This window comes from Anser anser, assembly GCF_964211835.1.
Source record: "Anser anser genome assembly, chromosome: 6".
Taxonomy (NCBI): domain Eukaryota; kingdom Metazoa; phylum Chordata; class Aves; order Anseriformes; family Anatidae; genus Anser; species Anser anser.
This window is the reverse complement of record NC_139726.1, coordinates 24,580,591-24,602,365: the sequence shown is the minus strand read 5'-3', so window position 1 is coordinate 24,602,365 and position 21,775 is coordinate 24,580,591. Positions and strand designations below refer to the sequence as shown.

At 33.8% G+C, this 21,775-nt stretch overlaps 1 protein-coding gene across 1 annotated transcript in view; it reads left to right on the top strand.

Annotated features, from left to right (window-relative positions):
* The window catches only part of CCDC141 (coiled-coil domain containing 141), an 84,369-nt gene that overhangs the window by 40,092 nt on the left and 22,502 nt on the right, over positions 1 to 21,775 (top strand). Inside the window, exons 12-22 of the mRNA XM_083841090.1 lie at positions 362 to 503; positions 2,182 to 2,301; positions 4,549 to 4,740; positions 5,810 to 5,986; positions 8,337 to 8,516; positions 9,395 to 9,517; positions 10,122 to 10,310; positions 10,596 to 10,775; positions 11,857 to 12,006; positions 18,753 to 18,893; positions 20,106 to 20,294. Coding sequence (XP_083697216.1) covers positions 362 to 503; positions 2,182 to 2,301; positions 4,549 to 4,740; positions 5,810 to 5,986; positions 8,337 to 8,516; positions 9,395 to 9,517; positions 10,122 to 10,310; positions 10,596 to 10,775; positions 11,857 to 12,006; positions 18,753 to 18,893; positions 20,106 to 20,294 — 1,783 coding nt within the window. The remainder of the gene's footprint in view (positions 1 to 361; positions 504 to 2,181; positions 2,302 to 4,548; positions 4,741 to 5,809; positions 5,987 to 8,336; positions 8,517 to 9,394; positions 9,518 to 10,121; positions 10,311 to 10,595; positions 10,776 to 11,856; positions 12,007 to 18,752; positions 18,894 to 20,105; positions 20,295 to 21,775) is intronic.

Genomic DNA, 21,775 nt, shown 5'->3' with positions numbered 1-21,775 from the left:
TTTTCAGGGCTGTTCTGCTTGTGGTCTCAGTCTTTAGATGGTATAACTAAGGTCATTGGAACTACTTGTAAAATTAAATATCTCAGTGGATATGGATATACGGCAAGTGAATCTAATTTATGTAACTGGCAGTAAATTATTTTTTTGCAAATGTCATGTCTGTGTGCTACTTATCAGTTTTGTTGGCATTCAGGTTAATATTTTTCTTGATTACTTTCCTTGTAAGGGTCACAGCTTAAAGTTCTTGTGAAATTACTTGTCATAAAAATAATCAGAAAGGTTATTTTGTTTTTTAAGTCATTAACAGCCTGATTGCTGAGCAAAACTGAGAAATGCTAATAGTTGCACTTTTCCATTTTAGCTCTTGGGTAACAGAAATTCAGAAAATCATAGAGTATGTTCAAAAAAAAGTGGATCAATTACTCAGGCAGTGTCCAGATTATAAAGAACTTACTTTGAAGAAACAGCAATGGAGTACCTCACTTGAAGATCATCTAAATATGGTACATCATAACATGCTTTCTTGTTAATGTGTTAGCAATGCATTGCATTTCCATAATTTAACTATGTGAATATTAAGCTTAACTCAACTAACACAAGTTACAAATAACACTGGTTTGTTAGAGAGCGCACAGTTTTAGTTAGAATGCTGAATGTTGTTATCAGAACCAGTGAACCTAAAACTGTTCTGAAAAATGTTTCCATGAGAACATTTTACCAACCATCTTTAATAAAGCAATGATTTGCTTAGATAATGAGCTATTAAAACTTGTTCTTTTGGAAATGAAGTGAGTAATTAGGACTGTGACCTGCATACAGGTTTGCTATACTGTTTCTGTCTTCTGTTTCATTGTGCTGCAGATAAAAGTAGAATTATGGCAAAATTGAGGGTTAATAAGCATGGTGACTGAACTGCAGCAAATTTTTCAGTTAGGCTGAAGAGTGGATTCTCTTCACTAAAATAATTCCTTTAATTCATTAAGATATGCTTTAAGGAGATCACAGCCTTTTTTTAAGCTTTTGAATGTTCTGTAATACTGCAGACTTTTTTAATGATTTGTCAGAGATGAAGTAGACTCATGACTCCTAATTAAGGTTCCATATGTAAATTAAAAACAAATTTAAAAACTTGTAATCTTTTAACAAAGTTCATACGAAGGAAGCCCCAGAGTGTAGACCAAAAAAAAGTACTGAAATTTGATTACTGAATAATTAAGACTGTAATCTGATATTTCATATTTGCATGATGCTTATAATGAACTACTTTGAATCAAATGGGAAGGCAATTTGCAATACATTGGTCCCATAGCACATTTTCAATAGAAGAGGCCTCATGATATTAGAATACAATGAGAATATTGTTGAGTTTAGTTGAAAGTATATTTGCTGATAGCTCCTCTTGGTTTTGGAGCAATGATGTCACCAGCATACCCTCAATCTTAAGCTAAAGCTACAATAATGAAGGTAATTTTTACTCAAAAGGTAGACCCTAATATTTACATGGTTTCATTCTGCACAGTTTGTTCTAATAACTTTGTTCTCAGTCTTCCATTAGACAATATTTTGGAGATTTAAGTCATAATACATGATCTTTCTTTACAAGGAACAGTGCTCATTGTTATATTCCTACCAAGCAAAACATTTCTAATCTTCTGCTAATACAAACTATCTCAAAGAACATGGTGCTAAATTCAGCTGCCCTGAGATTTACTTCATATAACATCTTACAGTGACAATGAAGTGGAATTGTGTATGTATATTAGCATGAAAATAGGTCTTCTGGCTTGGCAGAGAAGCTTTAAATGAACTTTCTGAAAAAAGAATGTGCATTCTTTTCATAAAATGGAGCATCACAAAAGTACTTATGCCGATAACAACATACCTAGATATTAATACAGCTGTGCCTTATAGAAATAACAAGCCTGGAGTACTTAGGATAAAGGAAAAGCATTCCAGCAAAATGAGAGCAGAGAGGTTTTTTTTCTTCAGTTTATGACTGTACCTGTTAGATGTGCAATAGTAGAAGTTTATTCTTTGGTCTTTTCATTTCTTAATTTCTCTGATTATAAAAAGTACATAATAGCAACAGTCAAGTGTTACTTCCTTTTTTTCTCTGCAAAGTGATTTATTATACTGTCTACTTATTTCAATTAACTATATAAATAATGCTTTCAAATAAAGGTATCAGAGTCGATTAAAAAAATCACCCCGAAGCTTGCAATTGGTGTGGAGATTGATTCCTGTTTGTCTGAGTCAGAAAGAAGTTTGAACAAATACCTGGAACTGGCTAATCAAATGAAGGTAAAAAAAAAAAAAAAAAAAAAAAAAAAAGAAGGGGGGGGGCAGATTTAATAATGTTAATTAGTCTTAAAAACAAATGCATACTGTATGTATTTCTAAGTAGGGTGAGAGCCTGAAAGTTTCTTGTATGTTCTCAGAAAGAAAATAGGTCTATAGTTTTGTTTAAAAACACAGATAACATTGCAAGTCAGTCCTCCTTGCCCATGTTGTCTCTTCATCTCGTTATTTGTTTCTGTGTCAAGACTGTAATGTTGATAGGATCCAAGTGTCACTACCTCGAGATCCTAGTGTCAGCCCTTGAAAGAACAACTCCAAATGTGGATTCCTGCTCCCTCCAGAGGCACAAAATTTAAATATTGTGTATATTAGAGGCACAGAAAACTATTCTCGTGTCTTGTGGTTGTTATGCCAAATAAAGGGGATGAATAAGCAAAAAAAAAAAAGGGGGGGGGGGTTCTTCATGAAAAAGTAGTTGCCAGGTAGAGGAACTGCAAAGAGGGCTGTAAAGCTACCATCTGATGCATCCACTGGTCATGTAGGGAATGCAGACGCTACATGAAAGCACTGCAGTACTCAGCTCTGTAACAAAGATTAGGTTGTTTTCAAGTCGCATCTAGGGCCTTTCCAATTCCTCTAGCAATGCTGCAGTATCTAGAAGTGGGTTAAAGCCACTCCATATTTCATTCCCTCTGTGGTCTTGACAAAGGTGCTTTTGTTGTGGTTAAGCTGAACAATGTTGCAGTATGTATTTTAGCTGTATCCTATGTTTTAGGAGCTCTTAAAAAACATATTACTCCTATGGAGGTGTTTTTTGTTTCAGGCAACTTTTCAGTAGATCAGCAAGAGCCCATTTTTGTAGCACATGACTGTATAATAATTTTTACTGTCTTTGTCAAATTGTTATTTGGAGGTAAGTCTAGGGTGTTATCTCTTTTGCAATGTACTATCAACCTTGACAACAGTAATCTGTCACCTACCTATTCCTTCTATGGATTGTGATATGCTAGAGTTCGTGCACTTAGCTGAGTGACAGAAATAGATCTGCTAAGTGGTTTGAGTTAAATATTTAGAAGTAGATAAGCACATCACTATAGATATGCAGTGATTCTTAGTATCGAGAGGTATGACACCATTGTCAAAGGATCTTACAAGACAGTGTCTTACAATTTATGAGGTAATAATTCTGTAAAAATCTATTTTAAATAGGTATTGAATACCTTGGTTTCTGAAGTGATTTCCTGTTTCCCAGTTTTCTCATGTTTGACTAAAACCTATTTACTTTGGCCTAAGCTGGATGTCATTCTTTCTTTACATTCTTCATATGCAGTTGAGAACAAATGGTTTCTAGAAGTTCTCTTTTGGTGTACAATTTCAAGGTAACGTTCAATAATGGAAAATGTACATGTGCTTTATATATGTTAGATATGATGCAACGGAAAAAGTTGCAACTAAAATGAAGCCTTCATTCCTTGAATGAAGCTATGAGTTAAAACAAAGCAGCTGAAAACTATAATCCCAGCTGAACCGTGGAAAATATTAGTAACTCCCAGTGTATCTGCATAGACGGCATACTGTGACTTTCTTCCGGGTTTGAGCAGTTGATGCAGTAACAGATGTGACCTACTTTTTGATCCCAGTCTGATTTCAACAGGTTTTCCCCATGCAAGAAAATCTAGCTTGACAGATAAGGACTAATCTCGAGCAAGGAAACAATTATTGATTCAACAGTGAAATCAGGGGTGGAAGTTAGATTAATAAACCAAAGGGCTACAGGGACAGACCTTGAAACAATTACAGCAGTAGACTTATGAAGACCCAGAGACAAACTCTAGAGTGTGACTAGAGAAAAAAAATTGGTATGAGATAGAAGCAGGTAAGGAGTATTTAGACACAAGTAATCAGTTCAGAAGATTGGGCATTACCATTTATTCAAGGTAGCATATCAATTCTGGATAGCTGTGTTCCCGTATTCTTGCACTGTGAAGTGGTTTACTTGATCTGAATATGGAGATTCCTATTCTTTTCCATTTAAAATGGCTATTATGATAACTAAATAGATTTTAGGTTTAAAATGTTGCAGGAAAGAAATGGTGTGTTTCAGCACACAATGGACATTATGAGCTCTTCAACTAAGTAATTGAATTATACAGAAGAAAGTGATACTACTGAGAATTAAAAATGTGTTACCAATATTCACAAGTTCATTGTGGTCATTATACATTTTGTTCTATGTTTATGCCCTGAAAGGAAGCTTCACATGAACTGGAAGCAGCTAAGGGAATCATCAAAGATATGGAAGAGTTTGAACCCGAGCAAGTGGCAGCTTTTTCTAGCAAAACTGACTTTCTGAATGAAGAACTGAAAAAAACTGAAAGAAATATTAATTCAAAACTGGAAATCCTAACAACTTATGTAAACTTTTTAAAGTCAGCAGTGGAGGTACAGATTTTTTACTTATTCTCTGACTAAGCAGTGCAAAAATCTTAGAAGTGAAAACATGTTTTAATTTAGCTAAGACAAGTATCCTGTATACCACGACATCCTGTATGAGAAGTATGCCATGAAAGCTCCAGAAGTCTTTGTAAGCTTCTTTCTGCTTTAAAGGAGAGCTGTTCCATCATGGCAAGCAGCCCTGATCATTGAACTTGTATCACCATAATGAGTAGCCTACGTACAGATTTTCTACTGATCTATATCACCATCATAGGAAGTAATATCACTGGATTTTTACTTTTTCTCTTGTGTGTATGTTCGCTCTTGTTCTCTCATTCTACACATAATAAAAATGCTTACATGTATGTAGTCTGGCTTGTAAATTTACCGGTTTTGTTTCATATATTTAAAAAATATTTCTCATAACATATTTATGCAATATGTTGATACGGATATTTATCGCAGTCTTGCACTTCCACTGAAGTGCTGATTTGTCTGAATGGATTTAAAAATGAAATATAAACTAGTTCTAGCTGAGATCATAATCCATTAATACCAACAAAATTTTAACTGTGCTAATGATGCCCAGGGAAGTTATTTTTTCATTTTGAAGTAATGTTTGTTTTAATATTTTACAGCACTGTTGTTGTTCTTTTATATCTACAAAGAAATTGAGGATGGAATGGAACCTATCACATAAAATTAGTCATAAGATTTATTTGGTACCTTGAGTTTAAAAAAGTCAAAAAAGTGGATCATATCTACTTCTGATTCTTGCTAATACCATTTACTTGATAATCTGTGAAAATAATTGCATGGGTATAATGTTATATAATATTTATGTAATGATATGTGACAAATTGAATGAATTACTGCTCTCTGCTTGCTATCTACTGGTTTACAGGTTATTTGAAACATTGTTTTAGTGTTTGTATAGGTTTTAGGGAGGAAGATAGATTTTAAAACCTGTAAAAGATTCAGTATAACATTAATTTTACCTTCGATTTTATCATGTCTGTATACCTTCTGATTATAGCTATTGATTTTTTTAATGTTTATTTTATATCTTTCATAGGTGAATGACCATATTCAAAATCTGAAGGAATTTTATCAAGCAGAACCACTACAAACAAGCAGGGAGGTTGAAAATAAAAGTGCAATAGAGTCAGCTAATACCAAGTGGCAGAAGACTATAAAGATGATTTTTTCCACTGAAAATTTGGGTCACAATTTCCTTAATTTAGCAAATATGGTGAGTTTTTTTTTTTTTCATGGAGTTATCACCTTTCTCAAGGAACAAACTGAAATTATGACAGATAGGTGTATTGGTTCTGCTATCCTTCATCAAAGATCTTGTCTAAGGCAAAGTGTATTTGTCCTTTGTTTCAGTAAGGAGAGTAGGGAGTTGGGAAGATGAAATGACTGTGATGTTTATATGGAATCACAGTTAATACAGAATAATTCTGTAAATTTCTCATTCCCAGTCCAAGAGAAATTTCTCAGAATGAGAAACAATATCCATACTTTCACAGTATGGAGTTGTAAAAAAACCGTTGATTTGAAAATGTCAAAATGTTTACAAAATCAAAGTGAGGGAAAGTTTTAACCTGAAATGTTCATAAGGTGATCAAACATTTTGTACCACCATTTATACACAACTATGTATAATATGTAGAATGACTTTGGAGGTAGAAATTATCTCCCAAAGTTCTGACATATAAATTTCTCTTGTTCTGCATGGAATTGTTAGCTGTGTCATGGTATTGTTCACTGTTCTTTTGCATTTATGAAATGCACTCTGCAGGCTTGGTACTTACAGGAAGGGCCAAGAATGTGGAGATGGAGACCAGAAAGCTAAGTTGTAAGACTGAATAAGCCAATCCTATAGAGTTTAGGCAACAAAGATTATACAGCTAGTGATGTTATTTGTTTTTCTGTTGAAAACCTGAAATTTCACTGAAATCAGAGCCTGCAAATCCGTTGTAATGGAAATATGCCTTTTGTTGATATTAGCTGCACAGTACAAAATCTGTATAGGTACGGGACCTCTGTAGAAATTCTGCAGCAAATGGTCAAATTCATGGGTTGATTGAGCATCCTATCCTGGTTGATGTGTAGGAAAGCTCATATAAAAAGAGTAAAAATCAAAGGAAGAATTCTGGAGGTTTTCATCAAGAAAATCTGCTGTGTGCCTTTTCTCTAGCAGGAGGGAATTGACTTCTTGTTTTCTGTGTAAATTAGCATAATCTGATAAACTGCACTGAGTATTTGATGTTTGCCTGTGATGAGGTTTAATCCTAATTCTGACTGATGGTTTGTGACTTCTCCAGTAGCTGTCCTTAAAGGGAGTAATTCTGCTATGTATTTGTAAGATATGAAAGTGTGAGTGCTAATGGCTTTGTAATTAATATAAAAAAAAATCTTGAGTGGCAATGAAGTAACCCTTAATAAGTGACCCAATATATGCACATAAATATAATCCATGGACGTATCCATTTTGCTCATATTGGAAAGAAGCATATATGTAAGTGCAGGATTTGATTTATTTTACTTCCACTAAGAGTTATACTTTACCAATGTAGCGTATGAAGTTCTAAGAAAATGGGTGCTAGAGCTGCTTCCTTACAGATAATCTTTCCTGGTGTTGTTACATTCTTTCTTGGGTTCAGCTGGATTGCCTGGGCATCCTTATCTAATTTTCCAACACCTCTTCATGATTGATTGGTTGAGATTTGCATACTGTCATTCCCTAAGCCATGCCTCCTGAACTGATCTCAATTAATGTGGATAGCTTAGATACACAGCTGTTATTTCTATTTTCCTTGGAGAGATTAGAGAGCAATTACAATGAGCTGAGAGGGTGAGAAGGGGGAGATGGTCATGATAACATACAGGAGCAAGTAAGATGAGCTGGAAAAACCTACTCCGGGAAGGTATTCAGGCAGTTAGTGTGGGCTAAAGAGTGTGCTGTCACAACTGGATACAGACAGGCATAGATAAGATAGTGTAAAGTCAAGCTGAATATGTCTCAATATGATGTCACTTAAAATCTAAATGTATATTCAGATGTTCTCTCTCTAAAGACCTGGAAGTGTGTTGCCACCATATTTTCTGCTACTCTCTTCTCATGGTACTCTTAGGTTGTAGTTTTTAAGTGTCTGTAAGGATACAGATCATACTAGTAATCTACAAACACTTTTCTTAAAAGAGAAATTCTGAAATGAGAAAAGCAGAAAGAGCATTACCAGGTTTTCTACAGTGCTTCTGATATAAGGTGTACTAAAAAGAGGAAAACCCACCAATATTCAAATGCTGAACATGTTATCTCTCCCATGCTTCAGTGCTGCTTTGGTTATCAGCACAGAGTGGTCTGTTCTTCATCCCCTTCACTTTCCAGCTGCTACTCCCCAGAAGTAGGTTTTTGGGTAGGTCTGTCTATTCAGAAATTATTTAAAGACACCTAGAATACCAGAAATTTTCAAAGAAAGTATGCTAGAATAATTGCTTTTTATTAAGTTGTTTTGGGACTTTAATGATTTTTTATTGTATTTTTTTTTGTAAAAATTCAAATGTGGGAAAATGTGTGTTTATTTATTTGCCAGGCAAATGAGAGCTTATTATTAAAAGCAGAAAATACTGTACAAGTAACAGAAGATACCATTATTAATCTGAGTAAAGGAAAGAAAGAGCTGACTGATCTTTGGGCAATCTGGAATTTTAAAATTAATCAAGTAAAACCCATCAAGCAACAGTGCTTGATATTTAAAGAACAACTAACTAAGGTAAGTAAAAAAGCAAGAAAGCAACTGCGACAAGCATTTCTAGATTGTTACTGGTTTGTCTGTGACTCTCTCATCAACTATTATAGGTATCATTTAAGAAAGAGAAATCATCAGTAAGATAATTCTCCATAGTCTATTCCACCACTCAGATAGTCATCACAAAGCACAAAATGTTTTTGATTTTTTTTTGCCCTTATTCAAACACATACAAGTCCTCATTTCAAATTTTCAGTTGTAATCAGTTCTCTATACTATAGCAGAAGTGCTTTTTATATGCTTTTCCATTTTTAGCGCCATCTTGTTGTAATTTAAGTTACCAAACTAATCTGTGTCCTATTAGTTATTAAAGTCAAGTCCAACACTGTTTGTAAGAACAGAGGATTGAAACCTCCTTGGCACTCTGTACAGTGTGCAGTGTTCCTTAAAAGCAATGATAGCTGTGCTAGTAGCAGAACCAGAGGCTTATGGGCACTGTTTATGTCCAGTGTGAATAACCACTAAACCACCACATCATCTGTTTTCACAAAGAATGCACTGTGTGAATGGGTCCTCCCATCTCAGTGTATGAATTGTTTTTGTGCACTATGTTCAAGATCTTTTGTCACCCTTGTCAAAGTCAGAGGGTTTGAGACAGAGGTTTATAGCCGGAAAAAAAAAAGTTAGACTACATGAAAAAATACAACAATCAACTTCAGAATCTCCTCCTTCCCCCCATCCCCCCCACCCCCCACCCCATTTTCCTCCTAGACTCTGTTTTAAGGAAATTTACTGACAGCTTTTATATCTGGTTTGGGAAAGGTTCTTGTTACAAATTTAGATTTGGGTTTAAATATTTTTTATTTACTAAAGAAATACTGAAATATCTGATTATCTTTTAGACTACCCATGGGCTGAAGATTCTTCAAGAGGCTCTCAGGCTTATGTCAACAGTTGATCTTGGAAGTGACCTTTGTATTGCCTTAGAACTACAAAAGCTTAACCAAATAAAACCACAGTTTCAGGTGAGAAACTGGGATAGCAGAGTGCATGGTGGATCAAAACCATTTTTTTTTTTTCTCAAGTAAATAATAACATTGACATTGCTTTTAGACAGGGTGCCTGGGGTCTATTTTACATTGCATATTGATTTTCCAGAAGAGAGGTTTTGTCTGTGTTGATGAGGTAAGGGAGAAGATGTTTTACCTTCAGCATCCACAGAATATCTTGTGGAATGTTAGCTGTGTATTGAAGTGACACACAGGCATTGAGGTGGGGAAGAGTACAAGGAGATCATCAGCTTTACGCTTTGGAGTCAGAGCTGGTCAGAGGCTGAGGTATATCGTACTGAGTGTCCTGCATCTTCTGAATACTGTTACTGAGTTTTAGCGAGTAGGACAGTCTCTTGTTCCCCTAAGCATCAGAACTTGACACTGTTGTTCTGATTAAAGACTGTTTCTGGGTGACAGTTGATATTCAGCCTAGCAAAGAGTAAAGAATATGGAGAGTATTTTAAAGAGGCATTTATTTTTCCCTAAGATAATTTATTTTTCATAGGTCGTTTTATTTCATAAAATGTGATGGAAATTGTGCAAACGTATTTCTGTAATTTCTGCTCCTTTTTGCTAGCAACTGAATGCTGAACTTGAGTACATGATAAAAGTATTAGAATCACCAAGTCAGAAAGGATTTCCTGTGAAAGAGAATTCTGAGAGAATAAGTGAGCTTATTCATCTACATCGAATGGTAAAGAGCATGATGACAGAATATGATGAGATTTTCAACAAAACAGTTAAATTCCATCATGTTAAAAAAGAAGTGAGTATAATCTTTTAAAATACATCTTCCTTTTGTAGCCAGTCGCTTTTTTTATATTGGTGTCTGTCATCTTTCCTTTTTTACCCAAATAAACAACATTACCCTGCCTGGTGATCAGAAATTTTGGATCTAAAACTGCATGAAATTTGGAAAATTTAAAATAAAGATCTGAACCCAAATTTAATTACTCAAAATTTAGGTTACCAAGTTATGGATGTTGAAAGGAATAGTAAGCTTCCACTCACATTCAAAACACACACTGATTTTCAGTTTAATATATTCTAGCTGGAATGTCTATCAAAATCAGGAGAACTGGATATTCCTGAAATAACTGAGGGCCCTGAAGATGTGCACCATGCTAAAGCCCACCTTTTGAATGCTCAGAAGAAACATGCACATATCAGACAGCTTTATAAACTGGTTATTACCCAGGGAGTGGATATCTTGTCTGCAGTACAGCAAACTGTGAGTAGAATTAGAATGATCTGTGAAATCAGGGATAAATATGAAATAAGATTATAGAGCTATCTTATTGGCTTTTAAATGTACAACAATGTACTAATACAGTGAGAAAAATAAATACAGCGCTTTGAGAAAACTTTCAAAAGAAAACAAAATATAGAATCCATAGTAGCTAATCATTTGAAGATTTTTGCTTTTAGAGTTTGCTGATGTACAGCCATCAAATTAAACAAAACATCTGGGAATTATATTTATTCTTCATTAGTTACTGTCACATTATGAATTGGTTTTGCCAAGAAGAAAAACATGACATTTTTCAAATCCTGTTTTAATTTTTTAATGATCTGTGAACAGATCTTACATTGGAAAGCCTCAAAATAGGTTTGAGATAAGGAGGAAGTTTTAAAAATATAAGCATTGGGGCAGGGAGAGAGAAAGCATGACTTTCTGTTCTCTAGTAATTTTTGTGCAGGTCAAGGCCCTGTTGGTCATTTCTTGAATGCCACACCTATGTATTAGACTCCTGATACTTTTTAAAGGTTGTTTTGCGTATTTATTCTCCTATAAACAAAGGTTAACAAAAGAACAAAAAGGAAATAAAATGTGTTACCTTATTAGTGGATTCCAGACTTGCTTGTATTGTGAAATGGATATAATTTAGAAAGGAGTTATATATTCAGGGCAGGATCGTCATTGCCCTGTATCCATTTACTATGGAGAAAGCAAGACATTCCCTTCTGACCTGCTTAGGTTATCCATATTGCCAGCCTGTTCTTCACGCTCCATGGCTTGGTTGGCAGCAGAAATGAGCTACCATCCAAATGTTAGAGACAGAGTATTCCAATTTCTCTTGGCTCAGAGAAGATACCATGTGTGAGTTGTGACTTTGTTTCCTGGAAATAACCCCCCAGAATACCAGTGAATGAAATGTCTATGTACTTGCTCTTGTTACAGGGGAGGTATAATAGTTTAATCTAACCCATTGTTATTATTTACGCATGCTTTGCCTCAAAACAATTTTCATTTTAGATTGATTGAATTAGTGTATGCCCTGAATTTCATACTTTGTCTGTTCTCGGTTCAGAATTGCTTGAATGTTTCTGTAAAGAATCTGAAGCAAGAACTTGCTAGACTTGAGTGCGACAGCATTAACTGGAGTTCCAAAGCAGATAAATATGAGGAAGAACTGTCACAGCATTTCCAATACTGTACCAATCAAGAAGAGATAAATGAGGTAAATGATATAAATACCCGTTAAAAAGGCTATTGTATTCTATATGTATATATTACATATATATACATTACTGTTTACTGTTACAGGCTTTCAGTTCTATCAGCTTCATCTGAAATGTAAGGATCTTCAGATGTCTTCCTTATTAAGCTAAAGCTTGAAACAGAAGTAGAATTTACACCTCTTGCAATTGTTAGGGCCGTTTCTTGTACTATTAAGAAGTTTCAGTCTTTTAATGAGTTCAGAATAATTTACTGCTTGACGTTTTGTCAGAAATCCAAGATGTGATGCTCAGAAAAATTGTTAGAGGAGAAAGAAATATTCCGTGACATAATATATTAGAATTTTTTATTATAGAACATAGGCTAGGAAAAAATTCTTAGTTAATATGATCATTAATTTAACATCTTAGTAGGCCAAATGTAAATCCACTCACAATTTTGCAAGTAAAATGTAAAGACATTTGTCTCTGCAAAAATCAGTTTAGGAGAAATATCCCATAGAATGAATCTTCCTAAAGTGATCTATTAAAATGAGAGGTTGATGGCATTAGCAACTGCACTTGATGTTCTGTAGATGGCACTTCTGGACAGTACAGAAAAAGTACAGAAACTCTTACGTGGAGATTCTTACCTGGAAAGATTTCATAGAATCATTTCATAGAGTCATAGAATTATTCAGGTTGGAAAAGACCTAAGACCTCTAAGATCATCTAGTCCAACTTTTAACGTGGTGCTAAAGTCCACCACTAAATGTTCCCAGAACTGTGAAACATATGTAGTAGATACACAGGAGGTGGTGTTTTTTGGAAATAAAGGCATTGAAAATTATTTTTTCTTACTTTATCTTTCAGTAAGTAAATCCAGACCTGAATGAAGGAAGACTATATTTTCTCAGAATCACCAACAATGAGGTGACTGAGATTTTTGTCCCAATTATTTTAATGAGGAAATCTTTTCTTTTACAAAATATTTGTTTGTGAAAAAAATGTAAAAGGTAGTTTGAGAGAACATGTGCAACAATATATATATATATTTAATCTCAACAGCTGTTCTACTCCATTGTCAGTTATAATCTGAATGTGTTGCACCCTGTGATGATCTGTGCCTCAGTCTCCTGTGATGTAAATTCTTGGGTGATGGTATAAGGCGATTAGAATGTCAGGTGATAAATTAGAAGCACTCAGGCTGAGGAGCCATGCTGTATAAATTAATGAAAGCATGAAGTACCTAAACAATAGGTCCCATTATGCTTTGCAGTGACACAGCAGATTCAGAATATTTGTAATTTGAATTTAACTATTCTAGTTTTTTTTTGCTGAAAACACCTCTACTTTGCTGAAGAAAAGAAAAATGCTTGCTCAGCAGCCTGTGTGTAAGACTGGCCATATTTGGAGAGAAACTTGCATTAGATGGTTCTTGCCTCTTTCCTTAGTTTCTTGGATTATGTAATGAGTGCAGGAGATCATGATTCCTTTCTAAGAATTATTTTTATTTTTTTATTTTCATTGCTCATTCTACTTCTAGTGAAAGCAGGATGTAGAAGAAAAAAACAATAATCTCTTTCAAATTTAAATGAAGAGCATGTCAATGACACTTCTTACTCACCACAAGTCCTATATTATAAAATATGATGTCAAAACTTTTCATAGTTGATGGAAACCCACTGCAAAATAATTGTATAGCATATTTTTAATTACAATATTAATTATATATTTTAGATTTTAAGTTGGGAATACCATCTTGGCTGTATAGGTTAATACATGTTACATCAGACCTACTTGAACGTTGAGTGTAATCTAACAGAAATACAACTTGCCCTGTGAATATCTTTTTCTTTAATTATATTCAATTTCTATTGCAAGTTAGCATAGAAGATATTTCCTAAACAAAGCTAGGCTAGTATACCTGTATATATGTTAATCCACTGCTATTTTTCTTCATTTTTTCATTAATTATTTATAACTAAGTCTGTTTAGAGATAAAGAACAAAGACATTGCAACAAACTAAAAGTTATGAGTATTCACTTGAGTATTTTATATTCTGTTAATTTTAACATCAGAAGTTAGTCTGAATATTGCTAGTATCTGATAGAATTGTTTAAAATAATTATTTCTTTACCATCTACTATGTCTAAGAAAATATTTCATGTTCCAGCAGCAAGCAGTAGCTGCTCATAGCTGTCACAGAGTAAACAGCCAGCCAGACAACTTAGTTGTGATTTACCAGTGTACAGAAACTTTAAAATGACAGAAAATATTTAAAATTGTGATGTAAATGTATAAATTCATATACATTTAATGTGGTGAATTTAAGTACATACAAATAAAGACATTTGGCGATTAGGACTCACTGGTGTTTGAAAATACAGTACTTAAGACAGAGTACTTTACTAGCTCCATGTGTTTGTAACATGTTAGTACTTTTATGAGAAGCACAGAAACAAAAAATTATAGCATAGGATACATAGAGTGGGTTTGGAAACAGTCTAGGAGGACAGAACAGTAAAATGTATGTCTTTTGTGTGCTTTTGCTAACTTAAAGAGAATGTACAAAGGCCAAAAAATGATTTATGCCTTCTACATCATAAAGTATATATATACATCAAAAGTATAACTTTACAATGACCTTTGAGATCTGCATTTGTAAATTTGGGCTTCCTGCTTCACTAACTAGCTTGAGTAGCAGCCTCTGAAGAACCACAACTCTACACAACATTACACAGCAATGACTTGTGAAAGAGATTAATCAAGCCTCATGTAGCTTAATACTGCATTGAATATGCTGAGATTAACAGTTTCTTATAACCCTCTTATAACATTTTATAACCTTCTTTTAATATGATAACCCTTGCACTTCAAAAGCCTTTTCACTTTACAAATAACATTTGTGTGTCTGCACAAAACTTGTAACAGAAGAGTGACAGATTCTGAAATAGGTTCTCTGCTCTCCCCAGCCATCTCAATTCTTTTCTTTCCACTTCTTTATACGCTTATAAAAAGGTATGACTGAAGATATGAATTTTAACCACAGAGAGTAATAAGGTATCTTAGTTCATTAGGCAGTAGGAGCTGATATTTCTTAGCATAATTCTCAACTTGTAATTTATAAATGCTTGTGGTCCCAGAATTAAATAGCCATTAATGACTTGAACAGCACCTTTTTTCTTACTTTCCATCTCCTGGCTGGCTTTACTTCAGCCTGTTCTTTAATCTTTGCCATGCTGAAAATCTGTTTTTAGCAACTTACTTTCATGGACTATTTTGATTCCTAGTGCTATTAAAAGTTTTGTGTGTGAATAAAAAGGGAAGGATAAGTGGTTAATGACACTGAAGTACCTCCTGGAAAGGAAACACAGAAATCAAAATGTTTTAGTGGAATTGTACTGTTAACAAAAACAAACAAAAAAGTTTAAAGCAGTTTTATAGCTTGCTTTTTCATTTATTTCATAATTGTGTGATAAATCTTAGCAATTGGCATTTAAACCCCTCTCCACCCGTGACAGGCCAACTATAGTTAGGAACAGCTGCTGGATTAATGACTATGACACAATGGAGAAGTCACAAAGTTCCATTAAACTTGGCTGAAGTCACTGAAGCATATTAGGATGTATATAGACTTAAGTTATTCTCATTGTATTTTTCAGGAAATAGTGAAAAATGGAGATGTGGTCAGGTTTCTGTTTTCTAAAAATTGAGCTATATAGCCTTGGTACAGTTGCTGCTGTTAACAGGCATTGGGTACATGCACTCTGAGAGGATAATATACAACTCTGAGCTGAAACTGGTTTTCTACTGAGGCTAAAAGAGAAAAGTGACAGCAGGTGCAGACCTTTGACACATGAGCCATCATATCTGAAACAAGGCGATCTCATTTCACATACTTCTTTGAGGAGAGCTTCTGTCCTTATAACCGATCACTAGCTTATGTATGTGCCTAAGCCAGTGAATAAACTAAAATAAACTCTCACTCATCTCTTGTTTTCCTCAAAATTAAATCAGCAAATATGGCATTTGTGTTCTGAATACAAAATACTGTTCTACAGAGGTGGCTTTATTAACAGAATACTGTTAGGTAGATTTTATTATTCTGCATACTTAGGTGGGATAAAGAATTTAAACTAATTGGAGATCACAGTGTAGGTGATAGAATTCCCTTCCTTTCCATTACACTGAGTGTATACCATCTGTCTGTTCAGTGCTGAAATAATGTGAGAGAATCCCACTAGATGAAATGAAAATGAAAAGAATATCCCTTGAGGGATTAACATTAGTATGTAATGATAATGATGAATTGCTAGCTCTCCCAATAACAGCAACTGCAAAATGAGCATTCATTACTCTCTGGATTTGGAGGGGGGTAAGGGAGGGTAGGGGAAGAGAGATCCGTATAATGAGCTTCAAATATTTTAACTAAATATCAAATTGTGGGTGTCACCTAAACTTTTTAACATTAATCAAGTAAGTGAAGTTATTTTCATTTATTTTTATCTGGAAGAATAAATCCTAAAGTAATAGAACTGCTGCATTTCTTTTATATTGGTTCCTTTGGATAAATACCACTTTACAGAGTTTATTCTACATTCTTCTAAATGCAAAAGATTGTCAATCTGAAAGAAGTGAAAATCTCAAAAAAAAAAAAAAATCTTTCAGTCCTTTTTATATCCTTCCATTTCAAATGTTACGAATTAACACTTCCACATTTTTTGTAATTATGGAATTGAAAAGTAATTAAAATAGTACCTTTTCTAAGGTATCAGCACCATATTTTAAGCAGGTTTTTGTTGTTGTTGTTGTTTGTTTTGTCTGGTTCTTTTCCCTGCTCATTAAAGTCATTTAAAAATAACTGTAATATATAAAAATATATTTTACAGATGTAAATAAAATTAAAATTACATAACTTCTAGAGAAAAAGAATACTGGAAAAAAAACTTTTATACTTAAAAATATATGTATATATAGTGCTATAAATATATTCTATCTGAGTATGTTTGATATGGTTCTTTATAGATTGTTACTAATACAAAGAATGAGATACAGTTATATGTTTTATTAAGTGTATATGGCGTACACACCCATACAATGACAATGAAGCAAACAGATACTTAGAGTTGGAAAAAAAAAAAAAAAAAAAGGAAAGAAAAGAAAATGCAAATATGCTATGTGTTATGGTAAAGAAATATAGTTAAAGCTCCCATGGTAAAGAAATACCGTCTTTACAAGTATTGATCGTGTATAACCCTTCTTTTTGGTGTGTTTTAAAATAATCCTGGTAAATTGTCTAGCAAAAAAAAGTGTAGTTTCCTAGAACTCATCAGTATTATTTCTATCATTCTGGATTTTTAAAATATTTTATAGATTGAAGAAGATATAGCCAAATTCCATCTAAGTAACAGAAAAGTTCTTCAGAAAATTTAGCAAAGTAAATTTAATATTAATTATCTCATAGAATCATAGAATGGTTTGGGTTGGAGGGGACCTTAAAGATCATTTAATTCCAACCCCCCTGCCATGGGCAGGGACACCTCCCACTAGATCAGGTTACTCAAAGCCCCATCCAACCTGGTCTTAAACTCCTAGGGATGAGGCATCCACAGTTTCTCTGAGGAAGTCTCAGCTGATAGGTCCCCCTGAAAAGTCTGGAAAGGCACTTAGTAGTTCATTATCAGAGCTACTAGTTCGTAATTTATATTATTACAGTAATCATTTCCCCTTATGTTGAATTTGCTGTATCAAGCCAGTACTAACTGGTAAAAATACTGTCGTCGTACCATGTTTATGTAGCAGTAGCTGGGTGAGGTTTTATTTGGGTGTCTGTTAGGCAGAGTCGCTCTGCTACCATACAGAACAGTTACTTAAAATGTAGGTGCTCATATAATCTACATCCTGATTCTGCAAAGAACCAGATTCATCTTTGTATGCTGTGAATAATCATGTTGAAATGTTTGAACATTTTGTTTGGACATTGTAAAATTGAGCACCTGTGTAACCTCTTCAGAAGCAAGGTTTCCAGTCTTATTCCAATGCTAATAACTGTTGTTTATTTCCATCTTATTTCCCCACAAATTTTATTACATATTAGTCCATAGCTGCTGTAGTATAAGGATTATAGAATCACTGAACAATTTAGTTTGGGAGAAACTCCATCTACTCTTGAGATAAACTCCTAAGAATCTATCAACTTTTCTGACTACTGAATATTAGTTCCCAGTATAGGGATAAATTCCTATTTGGAAAAAAAAATAACTAATAAAAATCTGACATAAGTGAAATATTGTACTGCAGGAGAAAGATACTATTTGCAAATACAAATATACTTGCCCAAACCCAGTAAAATGATGTTTTTCTGCAAACTAAATGTGAGTATACATTTACACAGCTACCATTTCCACCAAATGTACTAATGTATGTGTAAGTCACCTGTCTGTAGTTGAAGTCATTGAAAGCTCTAGGACAGGATTGTCTGAGCAAGGATCTCAACCTTTGAGTCAAACCTTTTTAACTCAGCCAGTCTGGAAACAATACTCAGCAGTCAGACTGCAAAACTTTTGATGTAGCAAGATTATGAGTTTCCACTACTAGAAAAAAAAATCCGAGGAAATAAGGATGTTTTATGAGATGGCACAGTGTTAATAATTTCTGTATTAAATTCTCAGTGTTCAGATTGTGGACAAAAAGCTCATGGAAAAAAAATACATGGAAGTGTGCTGATTTTTTTTTTTTTACTGACAAATATGCTTACTCTTTCAGCTCAGAGAATCATTTAAGGATCTCAAAAAGAAATTCAACAATTTGAAGTTTAACTATACCAAGAAAACTGAAAAAGCTAGAAATTTGAAAGCACTTAAAATAAATATTCAGCAAGTTGATACATATGCTGAGAAAATACAGGTAATACTAGAAATATTAGTCTTGATAAAGGCTTGACTGAATTGAAATGGCCTGTGCTTAGCAGTAAGAGATAACACAAAATGTATTGAGTTTCCCTTTCACTAAGCTTGATATCGTCCTCCTGTCTCAATCACTAAGACATATTTCATTGTTCTGTTCCTTTAATTCTTCAGTAAAATGATCTCATCCCAATTGCTGACTTCCTAAAGTTGTCTTTTTATCCTGTTTATCCTGTGTTTTTTTTCTGCATAACTTTTTATTCTTTCTGCCTCTATTCCTTCACAATGTGTGATCTAGTTTTCTCTCTCCTTAAAATAAATAAATAAATCATATATCCTATCAAAATTATGAACAAATGAGCATATTCCCTTTTGTATTCATCTATTTTCCTTTCTCATTTCATCATGTAAGCTTTCAGAGCCCTTTTCTGAATCCATTGCCTAGAGTTGATCATGCTTATGGCACCTTAGAGCCCTTCTCACTGGAAACTCTTCTTCCAAATCCTCCAATGGCCATTTTAGTAACCAAATTATCCTTTTAGTATCCGGAGCTAGCACTGTCAGTGTCCTCCTTCATAATTTTTCTCAAGGTTTCAGTAGCTTCTGTGATTCTTTTCGTGCTATTTATTTTGTTATTACTTCTAAAACCTTTTTTTTTTTTTTTTCTCCTTTCTTGGTGATTTTATCTACAAATGTAAATTCAGATCACAGAATCAGTGGGGTTGAAATGGACTTCTGGGGATCATCTAGTCCAAACTCCTTGGTCAGAACAGGGTCAACCACAGCAGATTGCTCTGTGTAATGTCCAATATCAGATTCTTGTGCAATATGCTAATATTGTAGGGCAAAAAATGACTTGGTTTAAATTGACTTGTATTCAGTTGAAGTAAGAGTTTGAAGGATTAATAATATTTCTTTTTTTTTACTTTGCCTATTCAGTGAATGTTATTTTATTCAAGATCCAATGTTTTATTACCAGAGATATTTGTTTATAAACTGAAAGTTTAATTCAATTCCATATTTAACAAATAATTATGTTGATTTCAATCACATTGTAGATTTGCTTTGCTTTTGGAAATGCACGTTATACTTACTTGTCATTTTAAAATATGGAAAGAGAATTAGATTTGTATATTTTTCATACTCTTTTAACTTTTTATTTCTAAAAACAAATATTTTTTGTGGTGTTTAACATTGCTGCATCTTTAAACAGGTGCTTAAAAAGAAGATGGATAATTTAGAGAAGAAATTCATTGACTCTGCAGCAAATGAACTTAATGGTAGAGTCCTCTTGGGGTCAATTAATGAGTTACAAAAACAGTTGAGTGACTTTGGCAGAGTTGTGGAGGATTACAGTCAAAATCTGAATCTCATGGAACATCTGCAACAGATGATGGAAGAGGTACTAGTAAACCTGAGATCCTTACTAAGGCTGTAATAGTGATCCAGGGCTGGGGTAAATAAAAGTGCTGATAAATACAGGGAGAATTTGTGACTTCCAAAGGTTTGGAAGGTTCCAAAGGATTGCTAAAAATCTAGATTTTCTTCTGTTTTTTCTTTGTAACTTTGTAGAGAAAAGAGGAAAAACATGCAGCTTGACTGTGTTCTTGCACTGCTGCGCATAAGACCAGGTTTCAGCTTAGCTGTGATCATACTTTTGAGCTCATTTACTGTAGGTGTATTCTGGGGCATTCTTTGATAGCAGCCAAATGACAAGAGACAGGTCATCACAATACCCAGTTGTCAGGAAGAGCTGTCTGTGAAGTGTGCCATTTTGGAATTGAAATTTAAAATATTCAATAAATTAACAAAAATGTAAAATATTCAATATCTTAACACCTTTTTTTTAATACTCATGCTTGGTAAACATACTTTTTTTTTTTTTTTTGGCCTGTAGCACAGTCTAAGTCTTTGGGGGGAATTCTCTAATTTAATATATCTGAGGACTGCCTTAATGTTGCCATATTTTTTTTTTAAGTTTGTAAAAGTATTTTCCCTTGTGCCACACTGCATTGGTGGATCTGCTGTGAGTCAAGCACATTCCTGTCATCACTGTTTATTTTTAGAAATAACACTGTTCAAATCTCCAAATTCATCTAAATGTCTGATGAATAAATTCCCTTAATTATGGATCACAATACTAAAGTATGTTTTAAAACATGTTTTCATTGTCCAGTGATCACATAAAGGTGTTATTTCATCTGTTGTTAGCAAAGAAATTTAATTTGTACATTTTCATTGTTTAACATATGCCTTGCCCAGCCTTAAACTTTGGAGAGCAGAACTTATTTTCCAGAGATAAACATCAAGATGTTTTTTACTCATTGTGAAGTAGCACCTTTTACTTGTTTTCTTTCAGAGGATAGGCACAATCTTAAATGATGATTTTAATGGTACTTAAGTATACTGATTGTTAGCTGCTTTCCATAATGATGTAATGCAGATGATATTGAGTGAATACCAGATTCAATTTTCTCAGTATTGTTAACCAAAAGTGTTTATTAAGGGTACATTCTAAAGACCTTTTTTGTAAGTAGAAAGAACCTCAGCATCTTTAATGGTTGCTGAGAGTAACTCTATTTGCCAGCAGACTACATCTAAGCAATCTTGCTGCCCTTACATGGGTATAACCGTGGCCATGATATGAAGTCTGTGAAATTAGACAGTAGATGCACAAAATAGAAAGAACTCAGAAATAAAACGTGTTGCAAAAGCTTTAACTAATAACTTAATGGATCTAATGATTAAAGAAAATGTAGCAGCTATTAATACTTACAACAACATTTGTAATGAAAAAAATGTTTTCCAGGTTAAGTTGTAATCACAGTATTTAAGGCATAGTATATGCCACTGAAATTGAACAAAAAAAAGTCTAATAGTCCA